This window comes from Peromyscus eremicus, chromosome 5 (assembly GCF_949786415.1).
Source record: "Peromyscus eremicus chromosome 5, PerEre_H2_v1, whole genome shotgun sequence".
NCBI lineage: Eukaryota > Metazoa > Chordata > Mammalia > Rodentia > Cricetidae > Peromyscus > Peromyscus eremicus.
In genome coordinates, this window is record NC_081420.1 from 57,627,021 (window position 1) to 57,652,344 (window position 25,324).

The window sequence follows — 25,324 nt, forward strand, 5'->3', positions numbered from 1 at the left end:
AGATCTCCCTCCCTCCACTTAGGGGGGACCTCTTTCTTTTTCTTTTTCTTTTTGGTAAACTTAAAGCTCTTTTGGAGGGTTTGCAGTGGTTGGAAAGATCCCGGGGCCGGTGTCCTCCAGGGAGGACTTGTCCCCAAGTTTTAATTGCTTAGTCAGTCCCGGGCTCCGGCGAGATGTGCTGGGGAGCTTGGCTTCCTCTCCTGCCGGGTCTTCGCGTGCGTGTGCACGTTCCCGGTGAGTCGGCCCTGAGGGAAGCTCCAGGAGACTTAATGCCCTCCAGAATTTCAGGTGTTTAAGTACTTACAGCTCATCCAGGTCTCCTCTTCTCTGCTTTGCAGGTGACCGGAGAAACAACCGTCTCTGAGCGCCAAGGAACCAGTGTGCCTTGTGGCCACACTTGGATTTCAGCGTCCTTTCTTCTTTATCATTTTTTTTTTTTGTTTTTGCATTTGGCCTCTTTAATCCGCCGCTTCTTTTTTTTTTTTTGAGGGGGGGTCTCCCTCTTCCTTCCTCCCTTTTTCTTTCTTTCTTTTTCTCTTTTTCTTTTCTTTTTTTTTTTTAAATTTTGCCAAACTATCCCACAAAGCTTTTTCTTTCCTCCTAAACCCACTTTTTGGCTCACCTTTCCTACCCACTTTACTACAAACAAACCACTAAACGACCCCTCTCCCGGGCCTCCGACGGCAGGAGTCCGCGGACCTCCCAGGCCGACAGCCCTCCCTCTATCCGCGAGGGTTCCGGGCCCGGCGAGAGGGCGCGCGCACAGCCGAGGACATGGAGGTGACTGCGGACCAGCCGCGCTGGGTGAGCCACCACCACCCCGCGGTCCTCAACGGGCAGCACCCGGACACGCACCACCCGGGCCTCGGCCACTCGTACATGGACCCGGCTCAGTACCCCCTGACGGAAGAGGTGGACGTACTTTTTAACATCGATGGTCAAGGCAACCACGTCCCGTCCTACTACGGAAACTCGGTCAGGGCTACCGTGCAGAGGTACCCTCCGACCCACCACGGTGAGTCCACCTGGGTGCAGGAACCCTTTCGATCCGCTCCTGTTTTCCTGGGTCTGGGAGACCGCCAGAGACTCAGGCTGGGCAGAGCAAGCGAAAGCCCCTAAGTGTGTCACTAGTTCATTTAAAAAAAAAAAAAATTGGGGCCCGGAAATGGGCGAGGAAGCAGTCTCGCTCGCAGGGAGAATGTTTTTTAAAAAGAGTGCAGCAGGCGCCTCTCTTTGCGGGCGTCGTTTGGGCCAGGCGCTCACCTGGCCGGCGCCTAGATAAAGCCCTGGTCCACGCATTGTAGATTTTGCAGCCGGGGACATCTCAAGCTGAGCCTGCACGCGCCGGGGCAGCAGAGCGGGCCAGGCGGTCCTGGAACTGGGCTCCCCTGAAGGGCTTCCAGCTTCTAGCGATCTGATAGAAGGGGGGGTCTTTCGACAGAGCCTTGCAATTTGTTTCTCCTTTTGTATTTTCAGAAAGGCCCAAACACATGTATTATTTCTACTTTCTTTGGCTTTCCACCAAAGATAGTGTATTTTGAGTTTTAGGCAGGTTTCTTACCTACTGGTGGCTTGAGGACGAGAATCTGGTGGTTGACACGGTATAAAGTCTTAAATTGAAGAGAAATCAGGTTTGCTTAGACTCCCGGCTACACAGAATTTTCCTACGTCTTTGCTTTTTAGGTTGCTTAATTGCCAGCAACCCTGGCCTTATTTTCTCCTCTGGCCTACGGTAGTTCCTATAGGCTCCCTCAAAGATTTATGATACACCGAAGTGTCTTTTTAAGCAGGAGTTTCCAGTGGCCTCCCCCAAACCATTTATCTTGAGAAGTTTAGGGGAGTTCTGAGGTGTTTAAAAAAGAAAAATAAAGGAAGGAACCAGCCTTATGTGGTTGGGACAGGGGACCCTTAACACTTCCCAGCTGTAAGTTTGTGCTCAAAGGAGCAAAAAAATGGAAGGGAAGAAAATGTGAGGCTTTCTCAGTCAGCTAGGTCTGCTCAGGTCTCCCTACACATAGGCCCTCTGGCAGCAGGCATCCTCTGCCTCACAGCCTCCAGGTTTTAAACAGTCATTTCTGCGGATGGGGCGCTCTTTGCTCGGGTTGTGTGCAGATTAGCAGTTAAGTGGAAATGAGGTAGATCAGACCTAATGTTATTTACTATACTACTTCCTGCATAAAAAGAACCTTAACCCTTGGCGTTCAAGAGAATGCTCCATCTCTCTTGACTCCCCTCCCCTTCCTCTCGCTTAAGATTTTAGTTTCAGTATTGTTCTTAATGGTTGACGAGAATGTCAAATGGTGAGGCACACTGGACTGAAAGATCACGAAGAGCGTAGATTTGCGCTTGCAGTTTAAAGGTTCCCCTATCAGAGAGTACGGACTTCGATAACTCATGAACACCTTAAAATCGTGTATTTTAAATGAAGGTTAAACTTCTCTGTGTATGAGTCTCCCCTGGCTTAAAATAAACATATCAACTGGAATTTTGTGTCTCAGGTGAAAATTCATATACTGCCCTGGTAAATAGGAAAGTCTCGAGGGACGAAGGGGCTTGTTTTATTCTTTTTTCCTGTAAAATTGGAAGGGTGAAGAAAGAACAGAGGGGGAAAATCCCTCAAGGTTTTGGACAATGAAAATTTCCTTGCAAATGTCTATTTCAGGCCTTTTGGAAGCAGCTTTGCCAGTTCTAAGCAAGCATTGAACTTTTCTGAAATTAATTCTCAAATGCACCCTGCCTTCCTTGCATTGGATGTTGGGACCTGGGCCTCTCCTAGGGTTCAGGAGTGGTGTGGCCCCACTTCATCCTTCAGGCCTCATCATTCACGCTAACTCCCTTATCAGCCTGGTTGGGATTAAGTCTGCGGTGGGAGAATCCGGGCCATTGAAAGAAACCAATAAATCAAGGCAGGTTCTAGAGAGAGACACCAGGAAATCTGATGTAGACTATGTATTTGGACAGGACAAATAAGCTACGAAACCTTTCTCCACGTCCTTGCAACTCCTCTGGAGTATTAGGAGCAGGCCTTTCGTTTTAGATTTGCTGGGTGTGGATAGCGTCTGCTTCCACCTCGAGGCGTGTGGGCCCGGTCCTCATGGAACCACGGTGATTAGAGGAGGTTTGAGTTCTCTTGCGCAGTTGGGCCTGGAGGTTTGCTGACTGGGAGATTGGGGGCGCCAGGGGTAGACTCTCTAGGTGTGTCTGAGGTTAGCTCTCAATGCGGTCTTCTTTTCTCTCCTTCTCTTCCTCTGCCATCGCTGGCGTCGCAGGGAGTCAGGTATGCCGCCCACCTCTGCTGCACGGATCCCTGCCCTGGCTCGATGGTGGAAAAGCCCTGAGCAGCCACCACACGGCCTCGCCCTGGAACCTCAGCCCTTTCTCCAAGACGTCCATCCACCACGGCTCCCCGGGGCCGCTGTCCGTCTACCCTCCGGCTTCCTCCTCTTCTCTGGCCGCAGGCCACTCCAGTCCGCATCTCTTCACCTTCCCACCCACCCCTCCGAAGGACGTCTCCCCAGACCCGTCGCTGTCCACCCCGGGATCAGCGGGCTCCGCCAGGCAAGATGAGAAAGAGTGCCTCAAATATCAGGTGCCGCTGCCGGATAGCATGAAGCTGGAGACTTCCCACTCCCGAGGCAGCATGACCACCCTGGGAGGGGCCTCGTCCTCAGCCCACCACCCCATCACCACCTATCCGCCCTATGTGCCCGAGTACAGCTCCGGACTCTTCCCACCCAGCAGCCTGCTGGGAGGATCCCCTACTGGGTTCGGGTGTAAATCGAGGCCCAAGGCACGATCCAGCACAGGTAAGCCACCTCCACCCTTGGGAATCTCTTTTGCTCCCTCTTACTTCCTCTACACCCAGGTCAAGGTGAAAAAGGGTCTTCCTTCTCTCAAAAAAGGGGGGGGGGAGGAGTATTTGGGAGGCCTACAGGTATCACCCAGCCCTGCGGAGATCTACTTACTGTCTTCCATTCTTCCAGCCTGGGAAGAATGTGGTGTGTCTTAACTCCTACTGACTTAGGCTGCAGAGGGGAAGTGTGAGCTGCTTGTAAGCCCCCACCCTCCCCATCCCAGTGAGCTGGGAAAGGAAAAAGACTAACACAAACAAATGGATGCCCTTTCCTCTTGCCTGCTGAGGGACTTCTGGATTCTACCGCTAACCTTTAGTTTCCAAGACCAAATGGAAGGCCCCAGGAATAAATCTGTGGTGTTTCAAGCTAAAACGAAACCTCCTCCAACCTAAACAAACACAGGTCCCTCCTATGACCCCTTTGGCCTCTGTCAGTCGGACTGTTCCTCTTCCCTCTCCTCAGAGAGGGTCACTGGGGCTATAGCCAAGGACTGTCCTTTATAGAGGCACATATAAATAAAGCGTGTGTCTGTGTCATTTGGGAAGGAGGCAGACACTTTGTAAAATCAGCAGGCTTTGCAGGGAAAAGGGACTCTCAGCTGAACTTCTGAGGGCAGGTTCTGCAACCCCAGTGGGATGCAGAACTAAAGGAACATCAAGGGCTAGTCAGTTACCTCCAGTGTCTTTTGGAGCATTCAGTGTGAACAGGAGCCGGAGGCCCCACTTAGGACCTCCAATTCCTGGAGTCGGTTGGAAGCCAGGTGTAGTAGGTAGAAAGGATTCTGCAGGTGTATGCTTCTGCTGCCTCTGTCTTCCCTCTCCCTCAAAAGCAAACGGTGTTTGCCAGCACACCGAGAGGTTTATTCTAGCGAGGTCACTGCAGGAAAAGCATACACAGGCAGAATTTTTCTTTGCTTTAGAAATAAGACAAATTCATTCTCAGTTTGCGGCTACGAGAAGCAGTCAAAAGAGGTCGTGAGCAGACTGAAGTGTGTTTTTAGAAGGGATTTTGTGAAGACTCCTAAGGTGTCCTCATTTCAGAGTGGGCCACTCCAACTACACAGATTGCATTAAAAAAGCAATGGTTAAAAAAACAACCAGTTGTCTGTGAAGGGCTGGATGAGCAGTCTTCAGACCACACTTAGGTTTGGAAGACTTCAGGCAGGAGGGTGCTGCGAGTGACCAGGAGATCAGTTTTCAGGGTTTTCCTCTCTCTTTCTTCCTTTCTTTTTCTTTTTTCTTTTTTTTTTTTCCCAGGGTGACATTCACTCTGACTGCCTGAGCAGGACTGTCTCTATTTAGTTGATATGTTTTAGCTAATCCAATTATTTTCAGACGGCTGCACGCGACAGTTGCATTGTTTATCCTGGGCCAGGAACTTTAATAGAGTCCGGATGCGGTTAGGCTGACAGAAAAACTCAGACCTGCATGTTCAGTACATGAAAGTAGGCAGGAGGGAGAAGAAGGAGGTAGGCTCGTTAGCAGAGTCAAAAAGAAAGCTAGAGGAAGAGAGAGCTGCGGGAGTAATGTGGTCTGCTAAGGTGCCAGGGCAAGCACTGGGCTTGTGGGGGGGAAGGCGCTGGACTAGAGAGAGGTAGAAGTACTGGCTGTCTCCTACCGTGCTGCTGGAGGGCTGAAATCAAGGAACTGTGTGTTTTGAGGTTGCACTGGGGTTTAAAAACAAAGCAAAACAAAAATTGTCTGTACTGGCGGGGCTCTGAGGTCAGGGAAGTGCCTGGGCTCTGAGGCCGGTGTGGTGGCTGCGAGGGGGAGGGGGGCGCTCTGACTTTCCAGAAGACTCTTTCTGTGCCCTCATTTCCACACCTCTTCTCCATCTCCTTAGGTTTGCACACTTTCTGTTCCTGGTTTGATCTGTTTCTTTCTCTCATTTTTTCCCTTAAGCTTGTATGTGAGGGGCAGGTGGGGAGAGGCAGGAGAGTACCAGGTTTTCCCTAAACCAGAGCCAGAAATACCTATGCATTGTATTTATTTATTTATTTTGGTGAAGGGGTGAAATTAGGCTTTTTACTTCCTCCTTCTTCCTCCTTTCTCACAGTCATAAAAACCAAGAGTGGCATACCTGGCCCGCAAAGGACCTGGGACTTTTGGAGTGTAGAGGGAAGTTTCCAGAAGCTGTCAGTATGCAGAAGGTTGGCTAGTGGGAATTCTCATACAGGATATTCTCTTAGGTTTATTTCCCTTTCCTCCTCTCCTCCTTTCCTCCTGTCCTCCCTCTTTTCCTCCTTCCTGTCTCTTTCCTCTTTGCAGATGCATTTATTGGACAAGACAGAAAAGAATCGCAGATCAGGGTTATGGCTGTGCTTTGGAGAGACGTTTGAGGCTGTGGTGAGGGCCTGCACTGCTTTCTTGATATCTTTGCTTTCGGTCTGGGATCTGTCTTTAAACAAAAGACAAAGCTGTTGCTGTTGCTTTTATTTTTCCCCAAAGGGCCATTTTTCTCAGTTTCCCTGATTACTTTTTGGATGTGGGTACCTCCCTCCACTCTCCTGAGAAAAATAGCTTACCCTGCCTTCTGCTCCTGCACAGCCCAGTTTCAGGGCTTCAGTCCGAAGCCCAAGGGGCATTTGCAAATGGCTGTTGAATGTCAAGAGGCCTCACAGCTCTGTGGTTCTTGTCACCTAAGAGAGGTGTCTGCTTGGCAGCTCACAGCACACAGGGGAGAGGCATGAGGAAGACAGAAAGCAGGAGAGTCAGGCCCTCCATTAGGAAAATTGGCTGTGTGCTGAAGTCATAGCAGAGGCAGGGAGAAATGAGAAGAGAGAAGCCCACGCAAGGCAGTCGAAAACTTGTGGCGTGAATCAAGACAGAAAATTACTGTAGTGAGCAGGGCTCTGCCTGAGAGCAACCGACCTCGCTCTCTGCTTTCAAGGGCCCTCTGAAAAGGAAGCTGTCTTCCTCCCTCCTACCTGACAAAGGAGAGGAAATCAGCCTGGCCACAGGCTGGGAGATCCCCTCAGCGTCAGGGTGCCTAGGCATTCACCCTGCTCAGGGCAGCGGCTTGCTACCTTTCTGCTGTGCCTGGTGCAGGGAACATGTAAGCAGCAAGCTTACTCAGGGAAGGGGACTTAAGTGACTCCAGGGCAGACAGGATAAAAAGTAGGCCTTGGCTGGGCGGTGGCCCATACTGTCTCCCAGCATTCAGGCTGTGGATGTAGTAGACACTTGGGAAGCCAAAGCAGCCAAGGCTCCTGGCTGTGCCTCTACAGCTGGTATCCCCTTGCCTGCCCACTCATCCCTTCAGCTTCCCCACATCCAGTAGCCATATCCAATCAGAGCTGGACCCCACATGAAAATTGTCTGAGGATGATATACTCTAGAACCTTTGAGGAGAATCAGAAAAAGTTAACCAAGTTCCTATAAAAGTACCTTTGGCTATATGTGTAAGCAAATTTTATATCTAGTCCCAGGGACTCTAAGACAATGGGGAGAGTTCTCTGCAGACCCCATCCTAAGAGACTTTTTTTGTAATTTGGATGGGAAAAAAATTCTCTGCTCAAATATTGTTTGAAAAAGCAAGTTTACACCTAGCTCCTGGAGTTACGGGGAAGGTGAAAATGATGTTTCTCGTGGTTTTTCTGGCCACTGTTCGAAAAGGTAGGAGTTAAATTATAGTGATGATAACTTGCAAGAATTTGTCCCTGGAGAAGGTGACAAGCCCATAGGTGTGAGCACCCCTTGTTCCTTTGGTTTTGATCTGGGGTTTTCCAAAAATCATTAGGTCTTCTATCTACCAAGGAAGACTTTGTTCCTTTTCTGGGAAGCCAGAATTCCCAGTCACTCTTCTAGAGTTTCTTCCTTTACTTCGTGTGTCATTGATTAATCTCTCAAGACAAAGGGATTCCCTTTTTAACTGCTGAGGATCAAACCCAGTGCCTTGTACATGCTAGGTAAATCCGGCCCCCTCAAAGAAATCTTTCGGGCTGTTGTTGACTCGTCCATTCACCCTGAGTGTCTCCCTCTCATTACCTTGACCCACCTCTGTGGTGGGTCCAGCTGAGCTGCGTGCTCTTGTAGGGGACTGGGCTCTCCACTTCCTCCTGCGCTGGAGGAACTAAGAATGCTAGTGTATTTCTTCAGCTACCCGGAGTGGAAGAGGTTCTTCTGGAAAGGATCTTCCCCACTTTGAGAAGTTGCAAAGTCCCTCTGTCTGCTTTCTGGGGATCCATTTCTACTGAGGAACTTTCTGGGAGTGAGTCCCTGTCCTGATTCAGCCCTGGTTTTGGGAGCGAACAAACCTGGCTGGGCTGGATTTCTGTTTGTTTATTTGTGGTTTTGGAAACAGAGAAGCTGCTGGTGGGTCGGGCCTCAGTTAATGCGTGGACCAGCATCCCCCACCTCCTTAACTAACTCTTCTCCTAATCTTTATCTGACCTTCATTCTACCCTTTCTGCCCTTTCTTCTCCTGGCTTTCCCCATCTTGCAGATCTCCTGCCTAAAGGCTTGTACTGTGCTTCCTTCCTACAGCCCTGGGCTGGCCAGGCTGGGGCCAGAGCCTAACTTCAATTAATTCTAGTAGCGGCTGAAAACCTACAGGAAATGTGGTGTTTTCTGAAGGGGAGGCTGTGAGAACAGGAGGATGAGTCAGTCCTGCTGGGCCTTAATTGATGACTTTGCATCTAGGGGCACTTGCAGTTTTATTGGAAGTAAAAGATGTGAAGTTCTAGCCTACTCAATCAATCAGCCAATTGATCAATCTATGCATCCATCTATTATCTGTGTACCTATCTAGCCATCGATTAATCTCTCCTTTCTCCCCATCCTAATCTTCATTATTGAGTCAGTCTGTATAGACAGCTCTGTGACCAACTGGGTCACCATTCCTTGCTTCGTCGGAGGAAGCTGAAAAAGTCCTTTGCTTTGGCCACTGACTGTCCCGCACTCAGCACGCTCTCAGAGAAATGCTTTAAGATTCAGTCTCTTTCCTTTCGGCTCTGTCCTCCTCACCGAGTGGGACGTGCTGAAGTCAAGATTCTGCTGCTCTTCACTCACCTGAAGTCTGTTGGTAACAGGAAGAGTTACGTCGGACACAATAGTCACAACTTTGGAGCACGTTGGAGATGGCGTGAACTGCTCCCCCACCCAAATGAGTTTGGAAGTGTTTTTATTTTCCCTTCAATTTTTTTTTTTGTGTGTGTGTGTGTGTGTGTGTGTGTGTGTGTGTGTGTGTGTGTGTGTAGGATGGAAAACAACTTCAGGGGGATCTCAGGGATGGTATGCAGGCCTCAGGCTTGGTGGCCAGTGCCTTTACTCACTGAGGGATCTCACAGACCCTCCCTCATAATTCTAAATGTTATCTCCTTTTGGTATGCTTTCCTTCCATAAGTGACTTATCTGTGATCTTGTTTCCAGAAGGCAGGGAGTGTGTGAACTGTGGGGCCACCTCCACCCCACTGTGGCGGCGAGATGGTACTGGGCACTACCTCTGCAACGCCTGCGGACTGTACCATAAGATGAATGGACAGAACCGGCCCCTTATCAAGCCCAAGCGGAGGCTGGTAAGTTCTTGGAAGGCCTGAACTCATGGAACTGTTTTGTGTTTTCCATGTTGTCTCTGGGATGGATGGCTTTCTGAAGGAAATTGTCGGGATAGTTGAGAACCACGTCAGCTTGCTTAGGACAGTTTTCTCTTCCTTCTTCTTCCCTTTCTTTTTACCTTTTCTCGCCACCTCACCCCATTCCCCCTTTCCCCTTTCCTCTTCTTTTTTTCAAATTAGATGCAGAAAAACTGTATTTTTGTCTTTCATGTTTAAGTCACTTCTTAAATTTTAAGGATACTAACTTATTGGTTATCACAACTGAAACTTATTTCCCAATGGAATAACTAAGCGAAGCTTAGCAATATCAGGACAACAGCGTCAGTAATTGCTGCGTGCATCACAGATAGAAGTTTAACGAGGGAAGGAAATATCCCAGGAACCATTTAGAACATACCCTGGAAGTAGTGGAAGGCTCTGAGGAAGCAGTTACAGATCCAGGGCTGGGGATGACTTTCTGGTGTCAACACTTTAAGACTCATAGGACTTGGTGCAGTAATGCACTCCTGTAATGCCGGAATTTAGGAAGTGGAGCCACAAGATCAGGAGTTCAAGGCCAGTCTCGGCCACATGTAGAATTTGAAGGTGGCCTGGGCCATGGGATTGATGCTGAATTAGCCGAATTTCAGACTCAGCCTTTGGTATTTTTCTGCTTCTCGGTCTGAGACAGTGAGGACTTTTGCAGGTGATTCCTGGGGAAGGTTTGTGATTCCTGTCTTGACTCCTGGTCTCCTAGCCTCTGATTTGTTTGTTTATTTGTTTATTCATTCATTCATTCATTTATAACAACTCTCCATAGGGCGATAGTTTCCGGCTCCCACCATATACACTTTCTTTTATTTCTGGAGCCTTTCGGTTATTAGGAATACTTGAGAAAACCTTGAAGCAGTGCGCATTTATAAAGAAAGTAAAGAGGAGGCGTTTGTTTGTAAACTTGACTCTGAAACCTTGAGCTGGACTGAACAATGATTATATATAAGACAGTAAGAGTAGTTGGCCTGCAGAGGCGACATCAAGATGCTAAAGTGGAAGGGAAGAATTTCTCCATGCAGATTCTAAGGGGGAAAAACAGAGCAAAACCTGAGCAGACGAGACCCCCACTACCCCCTCTTGAAAGCAATATTAGTCTTCCCTGCCTGACAGCAGTGCAGTTAACACCTTTTGCCTCCTCCTTAGAAAAAGGAAAACTTTCTAGGGTGGAAGTACCCACACATGACTTCAATTTTTTTTTTTTTTTTTTTTTTTTTTTTTTTTTTTTTGCCAATCTTAGATCTCTAGGCTTCATTCTATCTGATCTTTGCCCTTTTCTCCAACTGTCTCACCCCCCCCCGCCTCCCCCCCACTTCTCATGCAGTTTAAGGGGTTTTTTCCTCCCCCCTTCTCTTATGTGCAACTTCCTAGGAAAAAGCTGCCGGATATCTGAGGCCTAGAGATAACTCATAAACAGCAACTCAGCTTCTCCAACTTAAACATCAAGATGTTTAGACGGATCAGAACAAGAAGCACTAGAAAAAAAAATGGCTGGAGGTGTTAGCTCAGAATGAGTGTGAGCACACCGCAAAAGAATGCCATGAATCATTCAGAACCCAGCCTTAGTGAAAAAAAAAGCAAAAAAAAAAAACAAAAAAAAACCAACAACAAAACTTCTTCTTGAAATATATCATGATACAGTTACAGTTTTTAATTTTAAAGTAAAGACAAAAAAATTATAAAGATCTGAAAAGTCTCATAGTTTTCTAGTGAATAAAGGAGAATTTATCTGGCATTTTCAGAGAACAGAGGGGAAGACTCTACTATTTTATATAGGTTTGCCTCCCCTCGCCTTTCATAGGAAGCCTGTGGAACTCTGAGTAATAATTGATTTTAATTCTAGAGTTCATAGGCTGTCACAGTTTAAGCTGTCTGTGTTAACCATCTCCCCCCACCAGGGGGGTGGCATTGATATTTTTCAATCCCATTATAATTCATATGCTACACAGAGACACGTAGAAGTTTCTCTCTCTTTCTCTTTTAATTTATGTGTGTGTGTGTGTGTGTGCTGCGTGCTGCTGTGTGTGTGTGGAAATCAGCAGATAACTTGCAGCAAGAGTCAGTACGCTCTCACCATGTGAGTTCCGGGGATCGAACTCAGATCATCAGAGTTGCTGGCAAGCCCCTTTACCCTCTGAGCCATCACACCAGCTTGTCTCCCAACCCCCTTTAGATGCTTTCTACTTCTAAAGACCTAGACCTTTTCTTTTCTTTCCTTGCCTCCCCTTCGATCTGGGGTGTAGCCGGCTAGACTTATGTATGCCAAGGACACTGGGGCTGTATTCTCTTCTCTGTCTTTTCGTTTCTGCCCAGCCTTTACAGCTTGCTGGTTTTGTTTCCATGTATTTGCTGACCCACTGATGACCACTTACCCCATCGTGTATCTATCTCCATGAGATACAAATCAAACACTGACATAGAAGAGAGGACCCATGGCCAGATCTATAGCTTTTCCTCCTGCTAGTATTCCAGAATTTTCTTATGTCTTACAATTAGAATGGGTTAGCTTGCCTTATCAAAGGGCTTATTGATGCCCAGGCCACTGAGCCCAGCAGTGTGGTTCTGGGCAACTCTGTAGGTTTACATAAACTCTGTCTTGCCAGAGACATATCCTGGCACACATATGTATTTATGATCTTTACAATCTACTGCAAAGGATTATTTATGTATGTACTGAATTCTTTCTTTAGTGCACTCATTGTATTAATTGGCTTTATATTTACATTATACATTCAAAATTATTGAACTGAGAAAGCTGGTTGCCTGAGTGGACACTGTTGGGCTTGATCTGAATATTTCTCCTGAAATACCATAGAATGGTGACAATAATCACATGTAACATAATTGTCACAAATCATTAGGCGCTGCTTTTCAGTAGGACTTTCTTTCAGAGAGCACATGAGGGGAAATCGTTATTTAAGTATTAAATGATCACATTTCACAAAGGCAGATGGCCAAAGGCTCCAGAATCAGCACCAACACTCTCCTGCTGCAGTGACTTATTTTCAGAATGGACAGCATGAAAGCAGTACCTTCTCCATGGTGATAGACATGGGCTGTTTTTAATTTCACTTCCTTGCAATCCCTAAAAGTCTGAGCTCCACTATTTAAAGCCCACGGGAGCAGATCTGCGGACAACCTAGGGCTTTAAAAGGAAGGAATCTGTCTGCTGAACTCCATCAAAATTACCATTGCGCTTCCGAACTCAGCTTGACTGTTGCGCTTGATACAGTATCGATAGAGAATAAAGCTGGGGTTCTGTAGTTTTTAGTTTCATGTTCTTCACATCATACCAGTCTATTTTCCTTCCTTCTGCCTTCTTTCCTTCCCTTTCATTCTTCCTCTCTCCCTCTCTTTCCCCCTGCTTCCTCCTTCTTTCCTGCTTTCCTTGTCTTTGGGGGGAAGCCCTAGGGGTCCGACCCGGCCTTTTGCTATGTTAAATAGCCCTTCCACTGAGCTGAGTCTCCAGCTTCCACACCAGAGTTTCTTGATGTTACTGAATGCTTTTTATTTTCTATTCTTTACTATTAATTTTGAACTCAGGATCCAGACTCTTTTTTTGAGTTAACATTTTCTTTTCAAGGGGAGGAGGAGTGTTTTAGAAAAGACAGCTCCATTTTCTTTTTAGTGTGTGTGTGTGTGTGTGTGTGTGTGTGTGTGTGTGTGTGTGTGTAGATCAAAGTGCAACTTGTAGGAGTTGGTTCTTTCCTTCCACCACATGGGTTCTAGGGATCCAGTCAGCCTTGGTTGTGAGTATCTTTATCGGCAAGCTATCTTGATGGCCCACAGTTCCATTTTCTTTCTATAGTTTTGACTTTAAATTAAAAAAAAAATGTGCATAAAAAAAGTTGCCTGATAAATTCAAATATGCAAAAAGTAAAAGAGATCTCTCCCTGTTAAAGAGAATGAAAGCAGAGCTAAGGACATTTAAATTTAATGTTTGAGACAGGCTTTCTCTTTGTAGCCCACACTCTCCTGGAACCTCTTGTGTAGCCCAGGCTATCCTCAAGGTGGTGGCAATCTTGCACGTTTTCAAGGGCAGGAATTACAGTTGTAAGTGAGCCACAAGCCTCCATCACCAACGACGTAAAATTCAAGATGCGGCTGACGTTTGGCCTGTGACTCCTAGGGAAACCTGAACTTCACATAGGTGGGGGGAGACTCGAGCCAGGTGGACAGGTGGTGTCCAGGATTCCTACGAAATATTCAAAGTATCTTTTTTTTTTTTTGGATTGTCTCCTTACATGATGGCTACCTACCTAAAGCTGTCGAGGGTAGCTGCCCTGGGCGTAGCAAGTAGCCAGCCAAGTCCGAAAGTGTCAGCTGTGTGGGATGGCTGCAGGGTCTTGTTGACTTAGGATGCCCTGTTCCTAAATTATGGCACCCTGAGTTTTTCGTGTTTTGTAGCCTTTAAAATATCTACGTTTATACATCTATATAGAAACTCAATTTTTAGTTTAGCATACAAAGGATCGGGCTTCAGCAGGCTATCTTCGTACATCTATGTTAGCATACCTTATTCTCAGCTGCTTTCTTTTCCCACTGTGTATCCCCAGCTAGCAGCAATCCTCCTGCCCCAGCCTCAGAGTTCTAGATTTCTGGACAACCGCCACTCTGCCCAGCTATTTCAACATTTCCTGATTTGGGGAGTCTAGCAAGGTTTTTTTCTAGCTCAGGTGTGCTTTCATTTTGCTGTTAGTGGGCCCCGACAGCCAGCAGCTGATGTAGAGATCAATATTCTTGGTAGTCTTTCTTGAAAAAGACCTCTGTGGGCTTGGGAATGATGAATGGAGAGGACTAAGAGCTTGGTACCAAAATTAGCCCGGCTAATGAAAATTGTCACCTTAAAAATGAACTCTGTGGTGTACTTCGTGGGGATGGAGGGAGGAGGTAATGTTCCCAGGGGTTGGCGTTGGCATCCTGCTTCTCACTACTTCTGCACTCAGGTTGCCTACTGAGGCCCCTCAAACTCCTAAACACTGGATTGGCTGCATCTTTCTTTTCAAGGACGATCTGGGATCTTTACGACTTTTATGTGGCCCACTTGCTAGTTTTGATTTCAATATCTTTTTTTTTTTCCCCCCTCCACGCCTGTTTCTGTCGCTCCACCAGCACATTTACTATTTGTTCTGATTTTATTCTGCCCTCTCTCCCCACCCCCAGTCAGCAGCAAGGAGAGCAGGGACATCCTGTGCCAACTGTCAGACCACCACCACCACCCTCTGGAGGAGGAATGCTAATGGGGACCCCGTCTGCAATGCCTGTGGACTCTACTACAAGCTCCACAATGTAAGTGGGACTGGACCCAGCCAGGGCGGTGGGCATCCGGACCACACCGTGGAAATGGCACCAGGGTCCGGATTTGTGATGGGGTTCAGTCAGTCTCTTTGGAGCTAAGCAACTTGTTCAGAAATCAACACAGTAGGACTGAGTTTTTTATTTGTAACTCTTGGCTTTCTGAGACACCTGTTTTATATAGCCCAGGCTAGCTTTGAACTCTAGATGTAGAGGGGGCTGGCCTTTCACTCCTGGTCCTCCCATTGCAGCTTCTTCCAGAGAGCTAGGATTATAGATGTGTGTTACCACATGTGGCCGGACATAGTTTTGAAAATATCTTTGCTGCAATGGAAGGGGTTAGAGACAGAGAAGGACCCCAGGTTTCGTAACACACCCATAATCTGGTCACTTACAAGGCTGAGACAGGAGGACTACCATGAGCTGGAGGCCGCCATGGCCTAAGTAGCTAGTACTGGGCCAACCTAGGCTACATAGCAAGATCCTGTCTCAAAAACAACAACAAAAAAGATGGAGAATGTTGCCCACTACCCACTTAGTATGTTTTGGACAGTTTTTAATGGGAGGTTGAAACCCGATACGTATCATGGACCTGTGTAGGTTTTAAGGGTGAAAAACATCTTCTTGGAAAACAGAAAAAGCATCTGTTCTAAGTAAACCCAGGTCAGGTGGTGCATGCCTTTAATTCTGGTGCTTGGGAGGCAAATGCAGGTAGATTGCTGTGAGTTCCAGGCCAGCCTGGTCTACATAGTGAATTCTCGGACAGCCAGGGCTTCATAAGGATACCCGTGTTTCAAAAAACAAAACGAAACAGAAAGCCACCGGCTCTGTTTCCATGCTCCCTTGCATGGGGTGGGGCCAGGTAGCACCTCCCTTGCAGGAGAAAGGGCATTAGATAAATATGTGGTGCTGCCGTCCATTTCTGAGCCAAATAGGACAGTTTTGGTTACTGATGAGAAGAAGCCCTGGCTGTCCCTGTGCTGTGAACTTCAAATGATCCTCCGCGGGACAAACACGAACTGAAATGTCCCGAAGAGTTCCCTGGATGTCTTTGTCCCAACCAGCTTCCTGCCACATGTAAACAACTGAGGGGAGAAGTGAGGTTGGGGGAGAAGAAATGGTGACTTCTTCCTTCTGGACCTCAGTAGCAGAGTGATAATTGCCAGTCGACAGAGTCTAGCTGGATCTACCCCGCCTTTTTTTTTTTTTTTTTTTTTTTTTTTTGAGACAGGGTCTCATATTGCTTAGGCTGGCCTTGAACTCACTACGTAGCAGAAGACAGCCTCAAATGTGCGGTTAATCCCAAGGGAAAAAAAAAACAAAAACCAACCGAAAATCGCCTCTCTTCTATTCAACTTTATGTTACTTTCCTGGTGTCTTTTGCCTTTGGCAGAGTTTGGGAGGAATGAGGAAGAGGCAGACATTTTTGCTTGGGGCTGTTCTGGCAGTAACTCACTTTACCCAGGAATACTTGGGAATCCAAAGGAAGCTTTTCTCCCTCTCCTTCCCTCCCACTCCCACCCCGTCTCTGTCTCTGTTTCTCTCTCTGTTTCTGTCCCTCTGTCTGTCTTTGTCTCTTTCTCTGTGTGTCTGTCTCTCTCTGGGAGAAAGTTTCTGAGATTCCATAGGAGTCTAAACTCACACCTTTTGACACAGTCCCCTTCGGTGTTGCCCAGTATAAGGAAACCCAAGGCTTCCTAAGTGGGATCTGCTGTTCTCCCCCACTCCTGGGCCATGATACACACAGATTTATCAGCAATTAAACCTAGTCCTGCTTTCAAATGTGGGGCAGAGGCTCTCAAAGATTTGTGATTAAGATGGTGAGGACTGGAACATTAGCACTTATTATTAGCTTTCCAGGCACCCCCCAGCCTATGCGGTTATTTTCTGAGCTACAATTTCCAGCTCTCTAAGAACGTCCATGCTACTTGATGACATGTGAGCCCCAGACAGCCCTATGATGTAGATAGGGTAAAGACTCTTTTTTATTTTGGTTGTACTTGAAGGAGTTATGACTCAGAAAGGCACATCCCTAGGGTATGCAGGGTGACGTAACTAATGAAGTAAACGTCAGAACTGATTTCGGGGTGTCAGAGATCTTCCTTGGAAGTCGGGGTATCAGGCGCACAGGAGAGTTGGAAAGTTAACAGTCTGACCTTTCAAGGTAACAAGATCTCTGTGGGCTGTCACGAGTGCATTTCTTTACCACCTTCATGTAGTTATAGAATTATGGGAAACTAGCCTCTTCTAATTTTAAAATAGTAATGATGAGCTACGTACGATGAAGCTGGTTTTCACATAAATATATGTGTGCATATTTTTCTCGAACAATGGTTTCTTCCCCGGTGGTCCTAGGGATGGACCCAGAGCTTTAGGCATGTGAGGCGAGTGCTGTAGTGCTGAGTCATACTCTCAACCTATTGACCTTTTCTCTATTGCTCACTCCTCATTCCTTCCTGGACCCAGCAATCCCCCTGCTTCAGCCCCCAAGTGCTGCAGTTACAAGCTTAAGGTGAGGGGGGAGAATTTTCTCGTTCTCATGTGCGCTTTTCTTTTCTTCTTCTTCTTCTTCTTCTGCCTTTTGGCTTAGTACGGGGGTTCATCAAAGGAGGTAACTTAGGTGTGTTTAACAATAAGATACTAATCTGTGACCATTTTCTTGGCGTGTAATTTCTCCTGCCCATGCTGTGTCTGCACATGTATGCCACAGGCTCGTCTCTTCTTATCTAGGAGTTGAGATGAGTGCCTATCTCTGCATCAACGTATCTAGGTGTGTTGTGACTAGCTATCTATGGTCATGTCGCTCTTGGTGTAACTAGATATTATATTTAGATATCTGGCTGTGTGCATCTAGCGCTGGGTGTACACAGTGGTGTATCTAGACATTATCTTAGGGAAGGTCTGACGTGGGAGTGGATACCTGTCATCTCTGTGGGCGGCATCTTTATCTTCCTGACAACCTGAAGGAGCCCTGAGACATTTTTCTGGCACCGGCTTTGGCTCCTTTGCTTCTCCTCACCCCATCTTCCTGTCATAGGGGTAAATAAGGTCAGAGGCTCCAGTGTGGGGCTCTGGATCCCTCTCAGGTGACCTCTGCCAGCACCAGGAAACCATGTTCTTACTGCAGCCAGAAACTTGATCCTGCTTGGCTATTTGGGTCTTTTATTCCTTAACTGTCGTTTCTAGCCTCAGGAGCAGAGAAGACCAGAGCCAAGGCGGTCTTTTTTGTCCACTTTGGAGAAGGCTTGGTGGCTGGGGCTGTTTACCCTCGGCGTGGCAGACAGCACTGGGCCCTCACTGCCTCTCGTCAAGGTTCTTGGTTGCATTCCTGGGAACACAGCTAGCTGCGCAGCTGCTTCGTTGTGGCAGATGTGTGCTGCTGACGTTGACCTGCCTGGCTCTCCTTGAAGAGCAGCCTCTGTTAGCTTTGCAAAGTCCCGTCCTTGATTCTGGGTCCCCAAAGTATATGAATTTTAAAAGGACACTTAATCACTTAACCAAAAAGGATTTTTAGGTATCAAAGTCTGGTGTTCTCTCTTTCTCTCAGTGGGGTCTTGCTAGTAGCTCAGGCTAGCCCGGAACTCTTAACCCTTCCAACCCTGCATTCTAGGTGTATGCCATCATGCCCTGTGAGCCTAGCAATCTTCCAATTAGGGGTCTTGGCATCTTTTTCTGATGCATTCTTGGTTTTTAACTTTGACTGCGAGTTTCCTCTCAAAGGACTTTGGGTTGATTGGTTTTAGCTTTTGTCTGGTTCAAAGTGCAGAGGCAGGCTAGGGGCAACAACAGCTTTCAATCACTGTGGTTGCTATTGGGTGACGTGGGCACAGGGCTATCCTTGGGAAGAGCACTGTGCTTTCCTATAGGCTCCAGGGCTGTGTATGCAGCTCCTAGCAGGGTGAGACCCTGGGTTCCATCCCCAGAACACCCCTCCCTCCAAAAAATCTCAGAACACACATATTCCAGGGGAAGCTTTTCCAGCACATCACATTGTGAAAAAACCAGCTGGAAGAGTGGCAGCCAGACCTTTGCAGAGAGGAACAGGAGTCCTAGTTTCCAAGAAAGGTAGATTTCCATAATGGAGGCTTGACTCTCCCTTGCTCTGTGTGGCAAGTCCCAGATTAGATCCATCAAACTAGTAAACAAGATGCTGTTTCTCCCCTGGAAAGTGCCCAAAAAAGCCTGTCTTCCTATGAAATACCTTAGGGAAATTTTAAGGAAGCAAGACAGGTTATTGTATTTTAAGTTGCCAGACATAATACTCATACTAGGTGGGTCCTGAGCATGCCAGCTCCCCGAGTTGAATGTCGATGAGCTTTAGTTGAACTGGGCTTGGAGGTTCTGGGCTTTGAACGTTGTAGCAGCTGAGTCAGAACCCCTATACCCTGAGACCTGCAGCACTTGGGTCCCTGGGGAAAAAAAGGAAGGAGCAGGCGGGACTAAGGAAGGGGCAACTGACACAGGTGGCAGGCTTCCATGCCACTGTCTAAAAGCCCGTACCATTTCAAAGGCAGCAAAAAAGTAAAAAAAAAAAAAATTGATCTTTGTTTAGATTAACAGACCCCTGACTATGAAGAAGGAAGGCATCCAGACCCGAAACCGGAAGATGTCTAGCAAATCCAAAAAGTGCAAAAAGGTGCATGATGCGCTGGAGGACTTCCCCAAGAGCAGCTCCTTCAACCCGGCTGCCCTCTCCAGACACATGTCATCCTTGAGTCACATCTCCCCGTTCAGCCACTCCAGCCACATGCTGACCACGCCGACGCCCATGCACCCGCCCTCTGGCCTCTCCTTTGGACCTCACCATCCTTCCAGCATGGTCACCGCCATGGGGTAGAGGGAGAGCCCTGCTCCGGATGCACGAGGAGTTTCCGAGTCCACAAAGACTCCCTCTGACCCCTTCTACTTGCGTTTTTGCAGGAGCAGTATCATGAAGCCCAGAAGCGACAGATCTGTGTTTTTGAAGGCAGAAAGCAAAATGCTCGCTTCTTTTTCAAAGGAGCTCCCGGTGGTGTCTGTGTTCCAACCACTGAATCCGGATCCCATTTGTGAATAAGCCATTCAGACTCATATTCCCTATTTAACAGGGTCTCTAGTGCTGTGAAAAAAAAAATATTGCTGAACATTGCATATAACTTATATTGTAAGAAATACTGTACATTTGAGGAAGACTTTATTGTACCTGGATAGCTGTAAGAAAGGCATGAAGGACGCCAAGAATTTTAAGGAATATAGGGAAAATAAAGTATGGAGAGAGATACAGAAGAAACTAAGTCTCGATGTCCATTTATGGGCACGCTGTCAGTTTTGTTTCCCTTTAGTTGTTTGATGCATTAAAAAAAAAAAAAACAAAATAACAAAAAAAGAAAAAAAAAGAAATGAAAAAGAAAAAAAAAAAGAAAAGAAAAAAATCCAAGAAAAAAAAAATGTTGTAGGCAAATCATATGTTCCAGGCTGTGAGCCTTTGCAAAGGAAATTTCAGATCCGGCAGTCTGTGAAATCTCACCAATTGCCAGTGAGGATTTAAGAATGTCATGTCTAGGCCTACAAGCTCTGTGAACTAGTCCCTGTAATTGTTGTTTGTATGTATAATTCAGAAGCACCAAAATAAGAAAAGATGTAGATTTATTTCATCATATTATACAGACTGAATTGTTGTATAAATTTATTTACTGCTAGCGTTAAGAACTTTTTTTTTTTTTTTTTTTTTTTTTTTGGTTTTAATGTTTTCCTTCTCCCTGGATTTTCGGTTGAATAAACTAGCTTGCTTTCTCAGTTGACCTAAGGTGGATGTACTTTGGAGGGTTTATTTTTCTTTTTTTTTTTTTTTTTTGGATGATATTTATTAAATAGCTTCCATGGGCCCAGCGGTACCTGTCTTTTCCATCACTTCTCTTGCAGCCTAAGCTATGAGGGTAGCAGCGTAATAGCTACCAACGTGCATGTCAGTGACCTGGCCACGACAGGCCGTGTCCTGAGAGCAACCTGGCTGACTGTTAGCCCCTGTGTGTTCTGTATTAGTGATCACTGCCTTTAAACAGTCTGTTGGAATAATACTATAAAAATAATAATAAAGTTAACATATTTTAAAACAACAAAGTAACATTGTATCCAAGTGATGGCCAAGCTCTTAGAGAATTGGGTAGCACTGGCTGATTTCCGAGTTGTTTTCTTTTTAAGCATCCCAAAGCAAACACCAGGAGACCGTGTGAATCCCAGCAGGGCAACATCCATTCCTTGAATGGGAGAACTATGATTTCCGCTGTTTAGAGAAATCTATCCCTGGGCAAACACAGCTTCAGAGGTCAGCCTGTGAGCTGCCTGCTTTCCTTAGGCACCTCCAGGAGAAAAATCTTAAAGGAAGAGTGGGCCAACTACCCCGCTGAGATTTCCAGGTGAGACTCAGTCTAGGGATGGATTCTTCTTTGACACTGAAGGCTGGGAGGTTCCTCAGCCCTTTTCCATGTCACTAGCCACTGTTAAATAGCACCACGGTGGAGGGTTGTCCAGAACGTCTGCTCCACATGAAATAACCCCTTTGAAACCTGCTGATGGAATGTAGGCGCACACTTACAGAGTCTAGTAATCGCCTCTGCTTCCTTAGCAAATATTTTAAATCTAAAGCTGATGTTGAAATAAAAGAGCAAGAGCACCGGCAGGGAGGTGGGGACCTTGCTGGCTCCGGATGGGTGACCAACAGCCCCAATATTGTTCTCCAATCACGTTTGAAGCACCTAGGAGAGAGCATCTATTGAACCTGGGAAATTTTATTGTCGGGTTGGTTCCCCATCTCAGGATTCCCAACTTCTCTTCATAAGACCATTTGTGTGAATGCCCTTTCACCTTAAGAACAAGGAATTCAAATTCTTAACATTCCTGGAGAGAGAAGGGGTAGGGGGACACAGGGGAAAAAAAAAAAAAAACCTCAATGCTAACAAGCCTGAGTTTTGCTTTGTTTTAGGTAAGGTAGCTACTTTACTGGTTCTATGTCATTTCATCATAGCACATTTTGATTTAATTTTCAAGGCTGTTTCTAGAAGATGATGGAAAATCGTTATACAATATCTACATAGCTAAATGATAATGGCTCAGGTTTCCTTTGGAATGCTACCACATTGCCATGGCTCCAGTAGTTTCTGTTCTTTGGAGAGAGAGAGAGAGAGAGAGAGAGAGAGAGAGAGAGAGAGAGAGAGAGAGAGAGAGAGAGAGAACAGAAGAACAACATTGATGAGGTTTTAATCTGGAAAAACAGGACAAGAACCAGGATACTGCTGAAGTGTTTTTGAGTGAATTGTGTCTCTGATAAATTTTCAATCATTTTTCAAATAACTATCAGCTTTACCATAGAAGAATATCTTAGACATAATACAGGGCTTGGAGAAGGGAGGAAGACAGTGGTTTGGTTTAGGTGTTGTTGCTTTATTTTTTTTTAATTAACTTATTTTTATCTCATGTGCACTCATTTTCCTGCATGTATATCTGTGGGAAGGTGTCAGATCCCCTGAAACTGGAGTTACAGGCAATTATGAGCTGCCATGTGGGTGCTGGGAATTGAACTCGGGTCCTCTGGAAAAGCAGTCAATCTTCATCGCTGAGCCATCTCTCCGGCCCCAGTTTAGGTGGGTTTTTTGTTTTTGTTTTTGTTGTCTTTAAACAGGGTCTCTCACTGAAGACTGGGTTGGCCTGGTACTCATTGTATAGTTTAGGCTGGTCTCAAACTCTGGGCAATCCTCCTGACTCAGCCTCTCTAGTGCTGGAGTGCCAGGCATGAACCAGCGTGCCTGACTTGGGTTAGGTCTTTAAAACATTTCAAAGGTAACATAATAAAGGAAAAACTATCTTTGTGGGAGTTCAAGGAGTGAATATCACTGGATTTAAGCATGTTGAGGTTGGTGTTGCTGGTCCACATCCCTAGTCGCAGCACTGGGGAGGCAGAGGCAGGTATATTGCCTTTAGTTAGAAGTCTTCCTGGGCTATCTGGTGAGTCCTCAGGCAGCCTGGGCTACAAAGTGAGACTGTCCTCCAAGTGAAACAAGAGCAAAATAAACAAGTAAAACAAAACAAAAAAACTCTGCCATTTACCAACAAATACCTATTGAAGATCTAGGTCGAATTTCACTTAAAAATTATCTTTTGGATGAAATGGCTCTGCATGTAAAGATGCTAAGTCTGATGACCTGAGCTTGAATCCTGGGACCCAGACAGCAGATGGAAAGAGCTGACTTCGTAAGTGGTCCTCCAATCTCCACGTGTGGACTGTACCGTGTGGGTGCGCACGAATGCATGCACGTGTACACATTCACACTCACACATGGTAAACAGATTTTTTAAAAAGAAGATTTAAAACCATCTTTAAAAAAATAGACTTTAAGAGAAAGTAAGTCAGACATGGTGGCTCACACCCGTAATTGTGGTTGTTTTTAGTTAGAGGCCAGCCTGAGTAATAGTTTAAGATTCTGTCTCAAAAGTCTGAAGAAAAAAAAAAGAAAGAAAAAAAGGAAGGAAGGAAGAAAGAAAGAAAGAAAGAAAGAAAGAAAGAAAGAAAAAGAAAACTAGACCAGGAAATAGAGGAACTAAGGCCCTTGTGATGCCATTCTTCCTTTGTGACATTAACCTTGTTTTTCCCCTTCAAAATGAGCTTCATAAGTTGTGGTGAGCACATGGCTGGGCCTCTGGGTTAGTCCTTCAGGCAGATGATTGTAATGCAACTTGGGATACTCAGAGGCCGTCTTCTGAGATCAACATTTGTTCTCTAAGGTTTAAAGATGATTTTTAGGGAACTGGAGAGATAGCTCAGTCAGTAAACTGACTGCTGGACAAACTTGAGGATCTGAGTCTGAACCCCAGACCCTCCCTCACCAAAGCCTGGAGTGGTGGCATGTGTTTATCATCCCAGTGCTAGGGAGGTGGAGACAGGCAGGTTCTGAGGTTGACTTCAGTATGTCAGATGAGTGTGCGCGCGCGCGCGCGCGCACACACACACACACACACACACACACACACGCGATTTTTTAAAGCTTATTCTTCACGAGTGCTTCTCTCTCTCTCTCTCTGTCTCTCTCTCTGTCTCTGTCTCTCTCTCTCTCTCTCTCTCTCTCTCTCTCTCTCTCTCTCTCTCTCTCTCTCTCTCTCTCTGTCTGTCTCTCTCTGTCTCTGTCTCTTTCCTGAGACCAGGTCTCACGTAGCCCAGGCTTTTCTGGAGTTCCTTATGTAGCCAAGGATGACTGTGAACTTCTGATCCTCCCACTTCCACTTCCCAAATGCTACCATTACAGGCATAGACCACCACACTTGGTTTATGTGGTGATGGGTATTTCACTCAAGCTGAGAAAACACTCTACTAACTGAGCTACATCCTCAAACCATTACTATTTTGAGAATTCTTTATTAGGTCAGGCTAGAATTTTTAAAAGGGGCATTTGAAAATTTGGAAGTGACAGGATCCAGAAGATTCCAGAAAAGTCTAGTTGGCTCCCCGCTCAGTGGTGCTCACGCTATCGTAAAACATAAATTAACTTGTGCTGTCTGACTGACAGTTCAACACAGGAGTCAGCATCTCTGTCTTTGGATTCTCTGCTCTTTCTGAACTGTGTCCAGGCCCCTCTGGACCTGAATACGTGGGACTTACTTGCCCCGCTGATTTTGGCAGCCTGGCTCACCATTCTCCCATGCATCCTGTAAAGAAATCCTGCCTGAATGGCTTGCGGGCTATTCTCGGAGTATAGCCAGCATCCAACTTTTCTTTTTCCTTGTCTCTCTCTCTTTCCCATTGGAGAGGGGGATAAACAAAGGAAGTAAACCAATGTTCACAAAAGCAGTTCCTTTCCGGGTGCCTCGGTCACATCCCTTCCTGACTGGCCCTTGGCTCCTTTGCAGGGGACCCTGGTACATTAGCTACATTGTCTGTGGTGCATTTTTACAATCCCCTGTCATGTCTGTGTGCATGGTTTGTCAGGCTGAGCATTGGAAAGGGGATTTGGAGAGTGGGCCCCCTCACCCAACTCATCCTGTTGACCCACAGGCCTGGAGCTGAGCAGAAGCCATGGCTTTGGAAACACTGGTCTCACTGCTCTTGTGGGAGGGGCCTGGTCCCTAGCAAGAGCTTAAAGCTTGTGTCAACACCTGAAAGAGACACTGTGTTATGAGGAAGCAGCTTTGGGATGTGGGTTTTATAGCGGAGGGTGCTGAGGAAGGACATGAAGCTGCTGGGTTCTGAAAGGTGACCCGATTCCATGGCTTGGTCTAAAGGTGATGTCCTGCAGAAACAGTGCCCCAAAGAACCTGCTTGTCTGGGTTATTTGGTGGGTGAAGGTGGGAAGGAAGCCCTGTGGGCACAAGAAACTAATGGGAAATGAAAGTTTTCTTCTTTCTCTCTTTTGTTTTCCATTCTTTTTTCCCGATGACAAAATTGGCTAATACTGACGAACTAAATTTGTCTCCAAACACTATTTTTATTTTTGTGTTGTTGAGGATTGCACTCAAGTAATGCTAATCAAGCATCCCACCTCTAAGCTATGTAGCCTAAAATATTTTTTGTTTTGTTTTTGTTTGGTTTTTTGAGACAGGGTTTCTCTGTGTAGCCCTGGCTGTC

The 25,324-nt window shown here is 46.3% G+C and overlaps 1 protein-coding gene across 4 annotated transcripts; it reads left to right on the forward strand.

Annotated features, from left to right (window-relative positions):
- Positions 1–555: 555 nt before the first annotated feature.
- On the forward strand, positions 556–20,087 carry Gata3 (GATA binding protein 3). Of its 4 annotated transcripts, none has more exons than XM_059263517.1 (5): positions 556–1,015; positions 3,270–3,806; positions 9,224–9,369; positions 14,602–14,727; positions 19,286–20,087. In XM_059263517.1, exons 1-5 carry the CDS (start codon positions 775–777, stop codon positions 19,568–19,570), a joined length of 1,335 nt encoding a protein of 444 aa, XP_059119500.1. In that variant the 5' UTR covers positions 556–774; the 3' UTR covers positions 19,571–20,087. The 4 variants fall into 4 exon arrangements, with proteins under 4 accessions (XP_059119500.1, XP_059119501.1, XP_059119502.1 ...); XM_059263518.1 differs by having other exon boundaries at positions 9,227–9,369; XM_059263519.1 differs by having other exon boundaries at positions 19,294–19,463.
- The last annotated feature ends 5,237 nt before the right edge of the window (positions 20,088–25,324 follow it).

Bases quoted from the DNA above. Each gene is read 5' to 3' on its own strand.
- Gata3 (XM_059263517.1), top strand. From the start codon at position 775: ATGGAGGTGACTGCGGACCAGCCGCGCTGGGTGAGCCACCACCACCCC. The intron at 9,370-14,601 runs GTAAGTTCTTGG...CCCCACCCCCAG, and splicing joins TCAAGCCCAAGCGGAGGCTG to TCAGCAGCAAGGAGAGCAGG. The intron at 14,728-19,285 runs GTAAGTGGGACT...ATCTTTGTTTAG, and splicing joins TCTACTACAAGCTCCACAAT to ATTAACAGACCCCTGACTAT.